This window comes from Vitis riparia, chromosome 19 (assembly GCF_004353265.1).
Source record: "Vitis riparia cultivar Riparia Gloire de Montpellier isolate 1030 chromosome 19, EGFV_Vit.rip_1.0, whole genome shotgun sequence".
Taxonomy (NCBI): domain Eukaryota; kingdom Viridiplantae; phylum Streptophyta; class Magnoliopsida; order Vitales; family Vitaceae; genus Vitis; species Vitis riparia.
The window spans coordinates 775916-794854 of record NC_048449.1 but is presented as its reverse complement, the minus strand read 5'-3'; the positions used below and the strand labels follow the sequence as shown (position 1 = coordinate 794854).

Below are 18939 nucleotides of genomic sequence, written 5' to 3'. Positions count from 1 at the left end.
CTTAACCTATAACCTTTCTTTTTTTTAAACATTTACAAAAACAATTCTTAAGGATATGTTTGAGAACTGTTTTTAAAAACAATTTTATATTATCTATAACAAAAAAAATCAAGAAAACACTTTTGATAATAAAAAATTATTTTATCTTTTATATTATTAAATAATAAAAAATAGAATATTTTTTAGTTATTTTCAATTGTTTTATAAAAATTATTTTAAAAAATAATTATATAAATATATATAATGATAAAAAATGAAATATTAGATATAATTTTTTTAAAACTCATTAAAAAGTTTTTAAAAATAAGTTAAAAATATTTCAAATTTTCGATACATATTTTTGTTCTACAAACATTAAATAACAGTTTTCTTAAATTATTATCAAAAAACTGTTTTTGAAAGCAATTACCAAACTCATCCTAAACAATCATTTTAAAAGTATTTAAAAAAAAATAATTCCATGATTCTTTTTAAAACAAATGTTTGTTTGAATATTTAAAATATTTTCTATATTTTTCTGGTATTTTGATTTTTTTTAAAAAGTAATTTTTATTTATAATATTTTATTTTCAATAGTTTTTTATATTTACACCACAAAATTTTAAAATAATCATAAAAAACAAGCTCTCAAGTATTATTTTCATTAAAAAAAAATACCAAATATATTAAAATAGAGAATACGGACGAATGTGGAATAAAATTACAAACCCTAGTAAAAAAATTTTAGTTTTTGCATAGAATCAAATTATTTGAAAATGTATGATCAACATTCAACAACATGAATCACATTCATGTATAAATCCTTCCCGTGCCTTGTTTCAAACTTGAGAATCTAGTGTCTGTCATTATGTGATTGGTTGGTGACGTTCCCACATCACCGGCGAGAAATGCAGTCACTTTCCGTGAAATAAAAATCCTATCTTCAGAGAGCCACAAGTAATCAGACCTACGTGGCACCAACTGAAAACACTGTATTCTAATTTACCATTTTACCCCCAACCGTAGCCCTAACCCTTCTACACCGTTTCCAGTCTTCTTCTCTCCACGACTCTCTTTGTCAAACCCTGGCGCCCTAGATCGTTTCTTTAACATTTTGCCTGATTTGGAGATGTCGAAAGCTTCAGCTTTCAGTTTCTGAGAGTTTTCGGAATTGCGGGAAGGGGGGAAAGCGGATGATTTTTTGATTGGTTTGTTTCGAATTGGGGGAATTCTGGTGCCTGGAAAAATTTGATTTCTCGGATTTGGAGATCACGAAAGGCTGTTTGGTTTGTCCGGGTGAAGTACTGGTTTAAGTTTTTTGATTGTTTGATTCGAATTGGGGTGTTGTTGGTGGGTAGATGTCGGTGGAGAGGTCCTTCGAGGCGTGGGAGGAGGTGCAGAGGCACGGGCACGATTTAGCGGACCGGCTCGCGCAGTTCACGGGATTGATTCAATCGCACATCACACCTCCCTCGTTTCAGTGGCCGAATCCTCAAAAACCGAAGCTTTTCGATGTCGAGTTCCCGAGCCAGAGTTTCGGGAACCAGGATTTCGGTATCGCGGTCGACAATTCGGGGATCAATGGGGTTTCCGCAATTTTCGATATCGGGAACAGGTTGGGGCAAGTCGGGGCGGAGTTTGGGGCCTGCTTGAATGGGGTGGTTCAGCAATTTTTTCGGAGGTTGCCGGTGCCGTTTCGGCAAGACGAGGGTGTAGCGGCGTCGGTTCGGGTGGGTGGGAGTGGGCAGCGGGCTGATTTGGGTGTGGCTCTGCAGGAGGATTTCAGGTTGGCGACAGAACGATTGAGGGAATTCGGGTTCGCAGAAAATGAGGGGACTTTGGATGGACTGGTGGAGGAGGAAATTCCCGGTTTTGATTTGAGCTCGGCAGGGCATTTTGGTAGGCCACAGGTAAATTTTGAAACCGGTTATGTGTACTTGTATGTCAATTTGTGAATTGCCATGTTTGTGATAAATAGAAATGTTAATTTTAGTGACCGAAGCTATGATCAATTGTTTCTTAAGCATGCAAAAATATAAGGTGCTGAATATCTATCAAATATATATATATAAGGTGCTGAACATTATAAAGATGGTTAGCTTTGGTGCTGAGACAGTTAGTGTTAGATTAACTGAGCTGTTGGGTGTTATAGAATCTGGGAACTGGTGAAGTACACTTGCAACAATGGGAACTACGGTGTTATTTGTAAAGGAAAACACAGTAGGAAAAAAGTAAAGGAAATCCTCAGGTTATTTGGTTATATTTAGTGGCTATGAGAAACAAAACCAAAATTTTTCAGCAGACCTTACGGTAAAAATTTTCGTTGTCTGGTTAAGGTCTGACTAATAAAATCCAATATTGGGTGGAAATCTGAGCCTGGATACGGGAAATGGTCATAATGACCATTGTTTGATCCGAAGCTCGTTTTGCTCCCCTGTCTATCTATCTATCTATGTAGGTCTTTCTCACTCTCAAAATTCAATTTAGTGTCCATGTTGCTAACTGTGATCATATTAAGGTAAAGGAAAATATTGTAGACACCCCCACCAACCTGAAGTTAGGTTGGAGACTTGGAGTCAGTGGGGCACACTTTGGTTGACCCTATCCATATCATGGTTATGACAATTAAGTAAACATCATTTTCTACTCTTGCTTTTTTATCAGAACCTCTCACAATTAAGTTTTAGAGTATTTTTTGCTTTTATTTTTATTTTTTTAGCTCCAGTTCCGTGTTGTCAAAGGTGCGAGGTGATATAGTGCCGTTGTTGGTAAGCCTTGCCTGGTTGAGGATAAGCACCACAAGCTGCTCCGGCAGGACAGTGCACGCCTCTCAGCCATGTGCTTTGGTGCACCTTGCTTATTTATCATTATTTTTCTGTTTTGTGTTGGCCCAAAACGGCGTTGTTTTGGTTCACTACAAGGCAAAATGACATCATTTGGATGTATGGTTTGTTAAAAAAGCATGAGCAAATGATGTCATTTTTACCATTTCAAACAAACCCTATGAACCCCCTTTGTCCAAATGAGGTCTTTATCTTCCTGGGGTGAAAGTGCAACACGCACAGAAGATTTCATGGACAGCAGAAGAAGAAGATGTCACATACCTGGATCAATTCTCCCACAGTTTCTGGTGCCTCACAGCTTCATGCTTTTGTTTCTTTATTTTCTGTTTTTCTCTCCCACTACTTCATGATATCATTGCTTTATCTAGTGTTTTTTTTTAGCATAATTTTAGTTTTTTTTTTTTAACTATTATTTGTTTATTTATTTTTACAATGAAAGGGTGGTAGCTTTTGTTTTAAAACTTGATTTTAATGAAGAAGAAAGAGGTAGGCCCTGTGATAGTATTCATTGTTTGATTCAAAATGGTTCACTGTGCTGATAAACGAAAAGGTTCATTGTGCACCAAATTCAAGAAACTGACAAGATAATGTGGTTCTTTTGAAAGGGCAATGCAATTGGAGATGATTCTAAGTCTGTCTAATACTTATGCATCATGCATCATTGCACCTGGAGGATGCACATTATATAAATAAGGTGGTTGCTTGGATATTGAAAATTTATGCTATTGAGAAAGATAATAGCCTAATACACCATATTCCATCTCCCCTATCACTCAGAATTTGATAGTCAACTAGAGGACTCCTAAATCTACTAGACAAGTATTGGGGTTAGTTAAATAATATTACTTGAAAAAAGTGAGAATCACTATCCTAAAATATCTCCCTATGATCCTCTTCTCTCTGTCCCATTATCAGCTTTTAAAGCAGAGCAGCCATAGACCTTTTAGCATTAAGATTTGAGATATTATTTTGCTTATTAAACAAAAAAAGAAGATTTAAGATATTATTCGGTGCTATTCATGCACATGCCATGCATGTGCCAAAGAACAAGCTGAAGCAAGTTTAGAGCACCTTGATACCTTACAACAAGGGTGCCTAAATAGGAATGACAATTAAGTGAAAAATATGGAGACATGTAAAAAATAGAATATGTGGAAGTAGGTGTTCTGATGTTAGTATGAACTATACATTTGTACAGAAGTTGGAAAATTTGGTAAAGTTTGGTGTTTGTTTGTCAAAAATACTCAAGTATTTAATGAATTAGAATTTATGTTTTTACTGCTTAGAATAGGTAATTCGAACTTTCAGTTGGGTTAAAAAATAAAAGAAATAGTATACTTAGGATTGAAGTCCTTCACGATTTTTCTACCATATAGTTCAAAACAAAGAAAGGGGAGCTATTCTCCAAGTTTTTCTACAATTTTTTTTTTTCCCAGCAAAGCTGCCAGGCCACCTTGATAAAACCTCTTTGACCAATTGAGACCAATTGAGAAAGAGCCTACGAAAACCCAAACAAAGAAAGCAGGAAATGCCACAGGGCACTAGCTAGGCTATAATGGAGCAGCATGTGGTTGACAGACTATAATGGAGTTGGTTGATTTATTTTTTGCATTCTATTTCTTTTTCTCACCATGAAACGGCGTTGGGATGTTGCCCTTTGGGATCATTGGGTGTTACCCTTCTTAGTGTTGGACTTCTTGTTCAGTTGGTTAAATAGGAGACAGGAACATTATGGAGTTTTGGAGGCTGTTGCCGGCTGCTATTTCATGAAGCAATTGAAGAGGAACAAGAAAATTTTTTTTCTTTAATAATGTTGAGCATTCTATCGTGAACTCGATGAGGATTTTGGCATGATTTTTTTTTTGTTGTGGTCTACTTATAGGGAACTTTGAGTTTCTCCTAACTTACAATTTTGTTCTCCTTTGTCTTAGACGGTATAACTTGAATATACAAGATCTTTTTGGCCTTCTTTTTTGTCTGTTTTATTGATGTATCTTAATCACTGGAAAAGACGTACAAACTACTTTAGGCCAAAGCTTCTTTGTAAATCTTTTCATTGCTTGATATAATTACATAGGTTTTATATAAATATAGGAAAATTAAAAATTAATTTGGGTCAACTATGTGAATCTTCTTCAATATTCTATTCAACTTTTGGTCAAATGGCCTCTTTTATATTGATGCAGGGGACCATTAATATTACATCAACATATGACAGTAGAACACGTGATGTGGAAAGTTCTTTACTTGCAAGGGGAGATTTATGGAGGGTAGAGGCATCACATGGCAGTTCTACATCAGGAAGTGAGAATTCATCTCTTTTTCTTGTCCAACTTGGACCAGTGCTCTTTGTTCGTGATACCACACTACTTTTGCCTGTTCATCTTTCAAAGCAACATTTGCTTTGGTATGGTTATGACAGGAAGGTATAGCCAATTCTCAATCAACTGAGTTGGTATGAAATTGAACAAATGATGCTTTAATGTTATATGCTGATTAAATTGATTTAGAATTGATTAGTTTTTCAGTTTTCACTTCACGTACAATTTTTTGTTTCCATTTTCAGTCTTCAGAAACTAATTGCTTTTATGTTAAATATAATATTAATAATTGCCTTTCTGTTTTATAGTTTGAATTCACGTTTGAAATTGAATTTTTATGAATTTATTATGAGAAACGTAAATTATATCATATGCTACAATTAAGGAAAAGGATCATTTATTCTACATCCTTCTTATAAATGGCACACCTATTTGTAATTATTCAATTCCTTACTTTTTATGATCCATGATCAAAAATTTATTTCTCATAGCTGTATAGAAAAAAAAAGTCACTTTTAAAGGAGCCAAAGAGCTCCAAATTCTCTTAGCTGGAAGAGCCAACCTCTTCTTTGCTTTTAGCTTTGAATCTCCAAAATATCATTCAAATGCTAACATTTTATTGGCTCTTCTTCTATACTTCCACATACTCTCTGCTTCCAGTTGAACCCTATACACTCGATGCATTATTCAACCATCCTAATTACTGCCATACTAAACAAGTGTAGAAGTCCCCCCACAAGAGGGATATTTCCACACCAAATCTCCCACTGAAGCTTACCTCTTTCTTGTTCCTTTTAAATCGCATCCCTTTAAGAACTAGAGGGGTTTGTGCTTCTTCGGTTTGTTCACTTTAATTTCTCTTGCTCTTGTAATTTTTTCATGTGAGTGCATCTGTCATGATTTGAAAGAACATTTTCGTCACTTGCAATTTATTATTTTTTTTGATAGGCAAAACAAAACTATATGTCAAAAGTGCCTGAAAAAGGGCACACCAAAGTACACATGATGTGTACAAATGGCGCCTATTAGACAAGCAAAATCACTTACAAATTATTGTCTTTGATAGGGCACCAATTTGCAACATCATTCTTATTTTCAGCTTTACATGTAAATTTTCATCATTTTGTTCACCCTCTATAATCTCAACTTTATTTTCTAGTGAAGCAGAATCTTCATGGAGCAACAATTCTTGTACTTTTACTTTGTAAATATGCACTTAGCTGAGGTATTATCTGTCCATTTTCACCACATACTAAAGGAACACATTAATTTATCAACAATTAAAAGTGTGGTAGGAATTATCAATTTCCATTGGATTACAATCCATGGCATAAGTCGGAGTTTATTAACTCTTTCTCTCCACCTCATCTAATTCTATGATGTGATGGGACCAAATTGGTGACTTGAATAGTGACATTTAGATGGGGCCCATCAAAAAGAAAAAAATTCTAGATGGCAGTGTGCAACTGGTGTCAAGAAATAATGGGAATACATAGGGTGTTTGTTTGTATACTGCCTGTATACATAGAGTGCACCCCCTATTTTGAGGCGTTTATTAATTCAATCTGCCTTTGTCTATATATATAATAATAATAATAATGGGAATGGGTTGCATTGTATGCAGCTCAAGAAAGTAATTTATTGCTGTGCCTCTAATTCTAAGAGGCAAAACCCTTTATTATTGAGTTCAACTATTTTCTACTCACTCTGCTGATAAACATGGTGTAGGTGTTTAAAGCTTTTAAACATTTCCATTAAAAATGCCTGTGATTTTATCACTATTTTTTACAGAATTGAGTAGTAGTTGGTAAAAGAGTTAATTTTGTACCATGATGCCAAGCTGGTCCTCAAAAATACTGTGCTACTGGGGCACACAAAATGCATACAGATTTTTGTTACATAATATTCTATTTCTATTAAACTTGCATTTATGTCTTAATGACATTGCTACTGTCATTGTGCTTGGTTTTCCGTATTGGGTTCTTGGATCTAGATATTTTTCTATGTATATGTATTTATACTGTGTTGATTTGATTGTCAGAATGGAATGCATTCTCTTTGTCCAGCAGTGTGGTCAAAGCATAGAAGGTGGTTGTTGATGTCAATGATCTGTCTCAATCCTTTGGCTTGTGTGAGTATTGAGCTTCTACTGAGATCAGAATTTCTTTGTAGTTTAAAATGTTCTTTTACTGATAAGACTTGTCTGGTAATATTAGTTCTTTGGTTAGTTTGCTTATTATGATATTCTGATTGCATTCAGCCATTCACCTATATTCAGGAAAAAGCCAAAATACAATAATTGAGAGACATGATCAAAATCTTAACAAGATAGATTCATTTTAATCGCAAGGACTTCACAATACAATTGAGAAGTGGGAATAAAAAAAATGGAATATGAGCATAGAAATGAAGCCCCTAGCAGTTAAGAAAAATATTTTTGCTAGACTTTTCTCTATTGTATGGGAGTACAATGCAAGAACAAATGAGTCAAAGACAAGAAATAACTCAAAACCAAGGAGCAGGTGTAAGAAGGTAGTTTCCAGTGTCTAGGAGAAGCAATGCATGGGAAGTAGGGATATTTTGGACCCTAATGGTGGTCTCCAAGCTGATTTTTTTTTTTTGGAGACAGAACTATGGTTCACTCAGGCGGTGGGTCGAATTAGAAGATTGCAGATTATTGGGGGCTTAACAGAGTGTATACATGGAACCTAAAGTTTAGCCACCATCTACTTCAATTAATTTTAATTCTTGAATTAACTAGTTGTTTCTTTTGATATGAAACTGGTGGATTCAATTTTTTAATTGCTTGGTTCATTGTCCCTAAATCTCAGGTTATTGGCAATTAAAACTAGTGCCTTTTCCAAATTCTCTCCAAGATTTTCCTGTTTTGGGAGAGTTGCATAACATAAACCCTATTCTAGCAGAAATTCAAATTGTGTTTCAGAAATTGTAGAACTTAAACCTATCCTTTTGTCCAGCCTGGATTTGACCTGGAGAAGGAAGTGTAGAAGTCCTGAATGGAAACCTAATAGAAGTGGATAGTTGTATTTTAAATGTATTGCTTAATCAATGGCAGAAATAAGGTAATTAATGAGGGCTTATAAATTGCAAATTTAAGAACTTTTAGATAAAAAGCATGTAGAGTAGATAATAGGGGCAATCTAAAAGTGGGGTTTCCACAGTTAAGTCTCTTTATAGTGCTGAGGAGCCGGGAAGTACAGTCCGGTTCCCAAGAAAATTAATTTGAAGCTCTTATGTTCCTCCAAGAGTGGGTTTTTTTTGCTTGGGAAGCCTTATGGGGGAAAATTTTAACTTTGGATCAACTCAAAAGGAGGGGTTGGTCCCTTACCAATAGATGTTTCTTTTATCTAGCCGAAGAGGAGTCTACTAATCACATTTTAATTCACTGCACGAAGACTAGAGTTTTGTGGGAGTTATTATTTGCTCTTTTTGGGGTGACTTGGGTTCTCCCTTGTTTGGTAAGGGAGACTCTCCTTGGTTGGTTTGGGTCCTTTGTGGGTAAGAAGCGCAAAAAAACTTGGAAGCTGACTCCTTTATGTCCTTTTTGGATGGTGTGGAAAGAAAGAAATAGGATAGCGTTTGACAATAAAGAGTTTTTAATACATAGGTTGAAGTATTCTTTTGTGTGTGGTTTATGGTCTTGGACAAAGTTGTATATAGATGCTGATCTTTTATCTTTAATCGACTTTTTTGATTGGTTGGGCTCTAGGTGAGGGCGGGTGAGGTTTTTGTTTTCCCTCCTATTTTGCTCTTTTTTGCCTTTTGTCACCTACTGTATACTTCCTGTATGTCTTGGGTCGCTTTCCGGGCTTCCTTTTTCTAACTAATCTACTCTCTACTATGTTTATCCATCAAAAAAAAAAAAAGGGGCAATCTTCCGGGAGTTCCCACTCTCCAATATAGCTGATTAGGGGGTGGGTGAAGAAGCTGATGCGAAGGATGGGGCTTTTCCCATCAGATATACTCTTCTGCACTGGCTTTTGCATATTGCTCCTGTCAAGGAATAATAGGAAAGTCCATTCTTTTGTAAATTGGAAGTACTTTTTCTTTCGATGACTGGTATCTTAAGCTGCCATGCATTGAAGCAACCTGCATATCAGATTTCTTCTTTCTTCCTCATTTTGAACAGTCTGAACCCCTGAACTTGTTAAGCTATGAGCATGCACCAATTAGGTTTGAATCAATTACTAAATTGTTTGGACATGAACCATTGCGCTACATAAACATCTCAAATGTATGATATATAGATGGTTGTTTTTCTTTATATCATACACTCCTTGATTATAATATTGCAGACATAAAGTTCCTGAATTTTTGAACTTTGTTCCTATAATGTTAATGAGTGATCAAGTCATTGCACTTATGAAAACATCATCCACTATGTTTGAATTTTAAAATAATGTCTGACTTCTGGACTTGTTTGTCTAACTTCATCTTTTCTGCTCAGTCTTTCATGGATTTGCAGTTTCCAAATGGGCAGTTCACCTATGTATCTGGTGAGGGCTTAACTACCAGTGCTTTCCTACCTGTTTTTGGTGGCTTGCTTCAAGCTCAGGGTCAATATCCTGGAGAAATGAAATTCAGCTTCTCTTGCAAGGTTAGCCAGCTAGTTTGTTAGATAATATATCAAATTTCTTGTTGCACTTGTTTGGCCTTATTGATTTCAGATTGGCCATTTTCAGATTTTCACAGTTCCTTGAGCTTGTTCCATAAATTATTTGGAGAAGGATTTATCTTTAGAACTTTTTGCAGAATAAGTGGGGAACACGCATTACACCTATAGTCCAATGGCCCGATAAATCATTTACATTGGGTCTTGCACAAGCCTTAGCATGGAGGAGATCCGGTCTCATGGTGAGGCCAGCCATCCAATTCAGGTAGAGTGTATGCTTTTTTAAAAATATTCCATCTGGGTTACTGTATATGTGCAGATTCCATTATTACTTCTAATATACATTTAAATTTTTTTTTTTTTGGTCCAAGAGCAGTGCGTAGTTTGAAGTCTTCTTTGTCATGGTTTTTTTTCTGTCTATGCAAATGTTCACTTGATGATCTTCCGAGTGAATTGTGATATCTAGGTTGTGTTTGTTCCACTTTAAGTGAGAATTTGCTCTAACTCCCTTAGAAAACTTTGGCCATAGAGAAAACTAAGCAACATAAATCTGGGGTTAGCTACTGGGTGGCTAATGGAACAAGAAACAGGAAGGATTGGACTGGTCTCCTGTTTCAAGAGAGAGTGCAAATTGGTTGGATCAATCCTTTTCTAAAGAGGAAGTATGCAAAGCTGTCCTTCAATTAGACAAGGAAAAGGACGATTTCTTGTTGAGATGTGGTAAAGGACGATTTATTAAAAGTGTTTATGGAGCTTCATAATAGCGAAGTAATACACCAAAGCACCAATGTTACCTTCATTGTGCTTATGCAAAAAAAAAGTTACACCGTAAAAATATCATACTTTAGACCTATTAGCTTGGTTACAAGCTTGTATTAGATCATAGTTAAAGTTCTATCAAGTTGTATCCGATGAATGCTTCATGAAACCATCTACATTTCCTATGGGATGTATGTTTTAAGAAATTGTGATCTTGTGAATAAAAATGCCTTTGAGGCCTGGCTCAAGTACTAAAAGGATGGGGAGGGTTTGTGGGAGGTTCCAGGTTCAAGTCCCAATGGGGACAAAAGTTTACCTATAAAAAAAAAGTGATTTTAGTCATAGTTTTAAAAGGCTCAAGGCGAACCAAGGCGCAAAGTAGTCTTGGAGCTTGAGGTGCAAGGCACACCTAAGGCGCAGACTTTAGTGAAGTGAGGCGCACCCTAATTTACATATATATTTTTATATAATATAATCAAATTTAACAATCATTTATTTGTCCTAAACACATAAATCATCAAATATCATCCAAAACTTCAATTTAATCAACATGATGAGGTCCCAAAAGGTACGTGACTATTTTTCCTCATCTTTTTCTTCTTTTTCACTTCTCCACTGCACGACTGAGGCTAGGGCACGATTAGGAGTAGTGTCGAGTTCAAAAATACCAAAAAAAGGGGTTGGAAAGGAAAACAGGTCCAAAACGGCGTCGTTTTGGCCTGTTCCTTTTAAAATAAAAAGGGCCAAAACGACGTTTTTTTGGACCCAAAAAAAATAAAAAAATTAGGGCTTCTCAGCCCCAGCCCTTTGCAACCCGACGGCGACTGAAGAAGAGGAGGAGGAGGAGGGTGTGCTTGGCCGGAGGCGTGTCAAGCGACCGCGTTGCTCCTTGTGCGCCTAAACGGCGCCTTCATGAAGGGGCGTCGCCTGCCTTCAAGCGAGGCATCGGAGGGTGGCATTGCGCTGCCCCGAGCCTAGGCGTGCCTTTCACAACTATGATCTTAGTGAATAAAAAGGCCAATGGATGATTTAAAGTAATAAGAGGTTTAAGGCAAGGAGGTCCACTTTGTCTTTTTCTTTTCACCGTAGTAATTGACATTTTAAGTAGGAAGTTGATAAAAGCAATATTCTAGAAGGGTTCCTTGTAGGAAGGAATAGAATTAGGATGTCACATTGCAATTTGCAGATGATGCTATTCTTAGTGCCTATGTAGAGGAGTTACAAAACCTAAAGCTTATCTTGTTGATTTTTGGGTGCATGTAAGGAATTATCAAGAGTCTGGATGGGATCACTAGATTGTCTTTGCTGTTAGAATGTAAAATTTTTGAGTGGCCTTTAACCTATTTGGGTCTCCACTAGGGGGTAATCCTAAGGCTAGTGTCTTTTGGGACTTGGTCATAGACAAAATTTCAAGGTGATTAAATGGTTGGAAAAAAATATTTTTTTCCTTAGGCAGAAGAATAGTTCTAATGTAGTCCTATTTGTCTTACATCCCTAGTTATTTCCTCTCTTTGTACATGATTATATCTTGGTAGTGAGTAGGATTGTGAAAATGCAAGAGATTTTCTTTGGTCAAGGTTTGGTGAGGGAAAGAGAGATCATCTCATAAGTTGGAACCAAGTGTGCAAGCCTTGGGAGGAAGGAGCGTTGGGGTTCAAGAGGATATCTTTGAGGAATAAGGCCCTCCTTGGGAAGTGGCTTTGGAGGTTGCCTAGAGAAAGTATGACTCTTTGGCATAAGGTTATTTTGAGCTTCTATAGGTCACACCTCAATGGTTGGGACATCAACATTTTAATTAGGTGGTCGCATTGTTACCCTTGGAAGGCCATTGCTCTTGTTTTCTAGGATTTTTTTTTTCTCCAATCATGCCCGTTTCTTGGTAGGTAACAAGGCAAAGATTCGTTTTTGGGAAGACTGGAGGTGGGGGGATTAGCCTCTAGGTTTTCCTATTTTTGACAAAGTTGTAGGACCTCGGGCGCTACTAACTCTTCTAAAAGCAATTGTTGTTAGGAAATGTGCATATCCTAACCTTATAGTGCATTCATCCAAGCGCCCACGACATTCGAACACAAGTGGAGTTGATGGACGCAGCCAACCCTCCGATCTGCCAACAATCTCAAACCCCCCCCAGTGAGCTGGGGTTCTAACCCGTGACCACGACTCTAATACCACTTGTAAAACCTCAGACACTACCAACTCTCCTAAAAGCAATTGCTGTCAGGAAAGACGCATACCCTAGCCTTATAGTGCATTCATCCAAGCGCCCATGACATTCAAACACAAGGGGAGTTGATGGATGCGGCCAATCCTCCGATTTGCCAATAGTTGTGTTACTTATAAATTCTCTTGTATCATCTATTTAACTTCTGACAAAACTTCATTGACTTGGAGATAGAGGATCCTGAGTCTCATGTCCATTCTTTATCATGTGAATCTGTCATCATCTTCCACAAATATGAGAGTTTGGTCATTTTCATCTTCAAGCCTATTTATGGTCAAATTGTTCTTCTTAATGCCTTAATTTATGTTCATTTGATTTCGACATGCAAAGTTAATACTTGTGTCAAGATCAATATGAGAACTCCTAGATCAGGTCAGGTTGCCCCCAAGGTTTAATATTGACCTACAAAACACATTTTTTTTCTTTCTTTAGACAATATTAGAAGTGATATTGGTCACATATTACGAGGAATATGTGGGCAAACCTGAAAATAATAGTAATATTGTAACAGCTAAAGTAACTATTCTTTGAGATCCAGATGACTCTGATCTGAAGGGGGAGAGCCCATATCCAGTCCAAAGTTTTATATAGATCTTAATAAAGTATCTATACCTTAAAATTTTGGGCTTGGATTGATTTTGTGCTGAAACCTGCTTCATTCATGCCTATTCAACATCTTACTAAGCCAATTTTAAGAATCAGCATGTTATCCCTAAAATTTGGTGTTCTGTTTCTTTGCACCTCTCAAAATCTAATGTGAAGAACTTTACTTTTTTTCATCATTTTGATTCAGTATTGGTTGTTTTACCTTTGTATTCACTGAATGATAATATTTGTGCATTTGGAGCCTGATTATCCAGTCGCCCTATATCTTGCTTTCTTTTGCATCTCTATTGGCTTTGCAGCCTGTATGCTATTGTTCACATGTTTATCTTTCCCTCACACATTTTTATGCCTGGTCAGTGTTTGCCCCACTTTTGGTGGAACCAATCCTGGGTTGAGGGCGGAGCTTATTCACTCTGTGAATGAAGACCTAAGTCTGATCTGTGGCTGTGCATACACAATACATCCTTCTGCATTTGCTTCGATATCTGTAAGTTGTTTCTGGACTGGCAGGGATTTTTGGTTTTCTCATTGTCTCTTATCCTACAGCTAGTTGGGTACCTGTGGGGATTCTGGATGCTGTTCTGCATGTCATCCTCCTTTTCACATGTGAATACCTACTTCATGGGTGGTTTTAGAAGCTGAGTCAGGATCTTTTGTTGTTAAATCACCAAAAATTTGTTGTGGATTTAGTAATTTTTGTGCTTAGTAGTTTCCTTGTTGACAAAGAGGTATAGCTATCTGTTGAAATTCAAAGGAAGAGTCCAGACTACAAAAAATTGGCTTCCACCCTCCGTGTGATGGCAGTTTCTTAAGTTTGTGGCGTAGCCCTCAATATATAGAAAATTCCTATCCTAATTTATGAATAAAAATTTAATGAAGCACCAAAAAAGTTTCTAAACTATTGGGAGGCTTTCCATTGGTCAAATACTAAAGTAGGTCAGTTCCAGTTGGTTCACTTTGATACATGAATAGACGTTTGTCAACTTCTTTTCACTAACATCAGCACCTTTTTATCTCCAATCAGCTTGGCAGGTCAAAGTGGAATGGAAATGTTGGGAACTCTGGGATAGTTGCAAGAGTTGAGACCCCTCTTAGCAACTTTGGCAGGCCTTCCTTCTCTGTTCAGTTGAATAGCGGTATCGAGTTTTGATCTCCCCCTTTTTTCTTGCTTCATCTCATGTAATCTGCAGTCAAAATGTACATATAGTCCCAAACTGACATGTTGTCACATGTGAATATCTAATCTTTGTTCCAATGAACACTTCAGTAAATTGCACATGTCACTTGGGACTTTTACCCAGAAACCATTGTCAGAAATTTTCTGTTTTTAAGTAAAGTTTATGAAACAAGCATGATGGGTTTGTGGATTTAACCAAAATGCAATTTTTAGATCTACCTTTTCATGCATGTTCTTGCTTGGATCTTCTTGGTAGGTATGAATCGATCAGAACTGTTGAAAATCTTGGAGTGTTCACAGGAGTCTTTTAGGTCTTAACTGTGGGTAAGCAGCTTGAATTGTCTAAATGATGTCTGTGATCTCTGGTCTAGTTCAATGGTCGTTCCCTTGGGCAATGGACCCGAGGTTTCGAGTTTGAGCCTTTCTAGTATTTAATAGTGTGTTTGATGGTGTTTCTATTTGAAGTGATTTTAATGGAAGTGTTTTTAGAAGAATCATTTGTAAAATGTTTTTTTAAAGCATTATAAGTGAAGTTTTAATTTTTTTATTCTTTAAAAAACGAAAAATATTTTATTAATTTAAAAAAATGTTTGATAACTTTTTGTATAAGATAATATTTCGAGAACTTTCTTTTCAAAATAAATTGTTTTATATAATAAATTTGAGATGTGTTTTTTGAGGATAACATCTTGGTCAATTCCAGTGAATAGTCTTGATCAATCAAACTTGGTCAATACCAGTGAATAAGTCTTGATCAATTGAGGGCTGCCTCTGATCAATCAAAAATGGAGGCAGGAGCCTTTTCCCATGTTTTCCCTCAGTTTCCCACTTCACTTTCCTCCATTTCTGACTGGCCAATTAGCTTCCAAAATTTGTCAGGCGGTCCAAATTCAAAGTTGAATATGTCACAATTGAGACATTCATAATTAAATCATTCTTAATAATTTGATGACCAAAACATTCTTTCTAAAACAGTTCTTAATGATTTAAGAAAAAAATTTTGTTTGAAAATTCTAATATAAAAAATAATTTTTTTGATTTTTTTTTTAACGATGATATTTATATTTTTATATAATGCAAAAAAAATTTGAAATATTTTTCACATTTTTAATTATTTTTTAAAGTATTCAAAAAAATGTTTGAAAGAACGTGAAATGTATTCTAAAATATAACTCATTTTAAAAATAAATTCTCGAATTGAAAGTTTATTAAACATATTTTTTTGAGGTTATAAAATTGTATCATATTTTTAAAAACATTTAACCTGTATTATGTCCTTTAAAAAAACACGTCTGATTTAAAGAACAGTTTCGAAGAAGCCTAAATTTATCCTCATAAACCTAAAGACGTGATTCTTCCTTGCCAAACAATGATGTAATATGCTTACCAAACCTCAATGTGATTCAAGTTTAAGCATTTAAGCATAAATCTGCTCCCCAAATAGGTTGACAATGGAGGGTTAGCTTCATTTCTACCACTCTGAGATTTTGCCCCACTTTCTTTCATTTTCAAGGCATCCAAACAACACAAAAATGAAATTAATAAAATGGTTTTCCTACTCCGTAATAAATACCCAATACCACCCAATTTACTAAAAAATTTTCCAAATCAATACTATTTAGAGGTGAAGAATCTCACCTAATATTTGAATACAATTAATAATTTTTTCTGTGTTTCTACCAATTGCTTAGCACACTACTCTTATCTTCTTTCATAAAAAAATTTTGTTTAATAACATTTTAAAACACTTATTAGATTATGTTTTTTAAAAACGTTTTCCTAAACAATTTTATTTCATACTTATTCTTCAACACTTATATATCATGCAAAAGTTCTTAAACCGTGGTATTTTCAATAGTTTCATTTGTTTATCTTAAACACTTAACCCAAAATCACCGAAAAATATGGAAAATTTATTGCTAAGAACAACATGTTTTCAGAATAAATTTTTAAAAATTGTTTTCATAACAAATTTTACCAAATATATTTTTGAAATTAGAAAACAATCACTTAATCATGAAGTGCTTGTGACACAAGTCTCCAGTCTCCACACAAGAAATAGCCATAGAGGTTAACATATTGGGTACAATTTACTATATCAATACAAACCTGAATATCAATGAAGTAACCTTATTTTTACTAACATTTTATGATTATCATTCACATAAAACATGGTTGGAAGTAAAACCCCATTAATTCACTGAATATTGACTTCAACCCTCCACCTTATTCTTCAACTTATATTATCATATTCATCAATATATATAGATATATAACTCAAGCCATGATCATCATCAACACCATGCCCTTATACCAGGCGATGGCTTTTGGCTGAGAATCTTCTTTAATGCCTACCAATCTCGCCTGCTGCTGCCTTCCCCTTGGAATGATAATAGGCCTGTAGATGACCAGCATAAGAACCAACTCCATCAAGAATAACACAAAACTTGCCCATACAAGAATAGTCCTCCTCCAAATCGAAATCACCCTTTTCAGTTGAGGGAGCTCAGACTCAAGGGCTACTGTTGCTGCATGAATCTCAGGGATACCGGCGCCAGGTTGGAATTCTGGGCGCTGCACCAGGGACACCTTCAGGCAGGCAGTTGGCTCAAGGCCTTCGGTGAATTCGGCCATTTTTATGTTCAGAGTTTGGGATTCAGACTCGAAGCCAGCGAGAAGAGGACCGGCCTTGATGAAGGTTTGGATGTGGTGGATTGGTTGGCTTTTGTACCTCAGAATGCATGGATGGCTTTGTGTTGCAGTGACCTTGCCATTTGTGGACAAGAACTCCACCTTTACCTTCAGCAATGGAAATGGTGTCAAACAATAAAGTGGTATATATTGAGCATTATCATTTTCATGAGTGGAGTTATATAGAGCTAGCATACCTGAAAAACCCCGAGCTTCTGATTGTATTCGGATTCAGGCAGTGTCAATGAGACAGTGAGCTGCAAATTATGGTTGTATGGAATGGCACGAGCTTGAACATTCTTCACATCTTCGTCCCCCGCAACCAAGTCTGATGGCAAATTGTGAGATATCATTGGGACAAAAGCAACCGGACTGGCTTTCGTGTAATCAAAATTTAGTGTCCTCGTTGCCTGAACCGGCTCCTCGACTATACTTCGCATCAACAAAATCCCCATCAGAAAACCCAAAACCAGTAATCCGATTAGCACACAGCAGACATAGATTGAGTATAAAAACGCCCTGCTCATCTTCACTGCCATCTTCACCACTGATTTTGGCGCGTTTATGCGCACAAATACAAAGGAAGTAGCACTTGTAGATAAAGTATCCAACATTCTAGTAACTTTTTTCATCAGATAACTTCTAATATGCTTTAAAGTTTGGAATGGAAACATCATCAACATGAACCAGAAGTATGATAGATAGAGCGGAAATGTAAGGAAGGTAACCAGAAGATTAATTTGAAACCCTAGTGATTTCATCAGCAAAATTGCTAAGAAGGTGATGAAGTTTAGAGGGAATTCATGATAGAGCCCCTTTGACACATTGATGTAGTCCTCCTTCCTTTGACTGGTACTACCATATCGAAATAAACTTGGTTGAGATGCCTTAATTTCGGGTTCTTCACATACCTTTTGGTTGTTTTGCGAAGAAAACTCAGACTTCTTTCTTCTTTCTTCAACCCCATTTCCATTCCCATCCCAAAGCCGGCCGCAACTGCAAATTCTCCGAGTGTTTGTTTCTCGGAATTTTCGAGCTAAGAAAAGCGTGTCAACTCCATGGCCAACATTTTTTAGCAGAAAGAGTTTAAGCACATTGGCGAACCCACCCAAATTCACATCATTTTTACCACTGAAATTGCGAAATTCGTCGAGATCGTTGACAAACCCGCGATCCGTCTTGTTGATTCTATCGTTTACGAGAATTTTGGAGTCGTCCATGGTGAAAGTTGAGGTGGGTTTGGTGAGGAAAATGGAGGAGAAGAGTAGCTTAAAGGAACTCTTGAGAGCATGCTATAACTGTAAAAGGGATTTTATAGGCGGGAAAATGATGACATGGCGCAAACCGTTATTTTCTTGGGCTGTGTGCTGAATGGACACGCGGTTGAGATTGAGTGGGGAATTAACCAATAGAAATGCTTGGATAGGGTATTGATCGAACGGCTGTGATGGGTTGATCTGACAGGTTGGGTTGTCAGGGATGAGGATAAGCTAAGCTGCAAGGTGACACACAGTTCAATGGTGCTCCTGTTTTTACTGTAGCACGCGCGGGCTCAAGGGCGTGCAATAGATTGGAGGATTGTGTTTGGCACACACACCCAGATGTAGGTTACGTGGTATTCCCGTTTAGAAGCCGTAAGAGTATTAAACAAAGCTGATAATCTCTACACCTTTCACAAAAATTGTATCATTGAAAATGCACAACATTTG

The 18939-nt window shown here is 36.4% G+C and overlaps 2 protein-coding genes across 2 annotated transcripts; one reads left to right on the top strand and one right to left on the bottom strand.

Annotated features, from left to right (window-relative positions):
• Window positions 1-1005: 1005 nt before the first annotated feature.
• LOC117908996 lies at window positions 1006-14729 on the top strand. The gene is made up of 7 exons (XM_034822883.1): window positions 1006-1889; window positions 5009-5248; window positions 7185-7274; window positions 9612-9761; window positions 9917-10041; window positions 13720-13849; window positions 14387-14729. The coding sequence occupies exons 1-7, from the start codon at window positions 1338-1340 to the stop codon at window positions 14510-14512; spliced, it is 1413 nt and encodes a 470-aa protein (XP_034678774.1). The 5' UTR covers window positions 1006-1337; the 3' UTR covers window positions 14513-14729.
• Window positions 14730-16655: 1926 nt separating this feature from the next.
• LOC117908809 (seipin-2-like) lies at window positions 16656-18872 on the bottom strand. The gene is made up of 2 exons (XM_034822581.1): window positions 17428-18872; window positions 16656-17338 (listed from the first exon to the last, which is right to left on the bottom strand). Exons 1-2 carry the CDS (start codon window positions 18448-18450, stop codon window positions 16817-16819), a joined length of 1545 nt encoding a protein of 514 aa, XP_034678472.1. The 5' UTR covers window positions 18451-18872; the 3' UTR covers window positions 16656-16816.
• Between the last annotated feature and the right edge of the window lie 67 nt (window positions 18873-18939).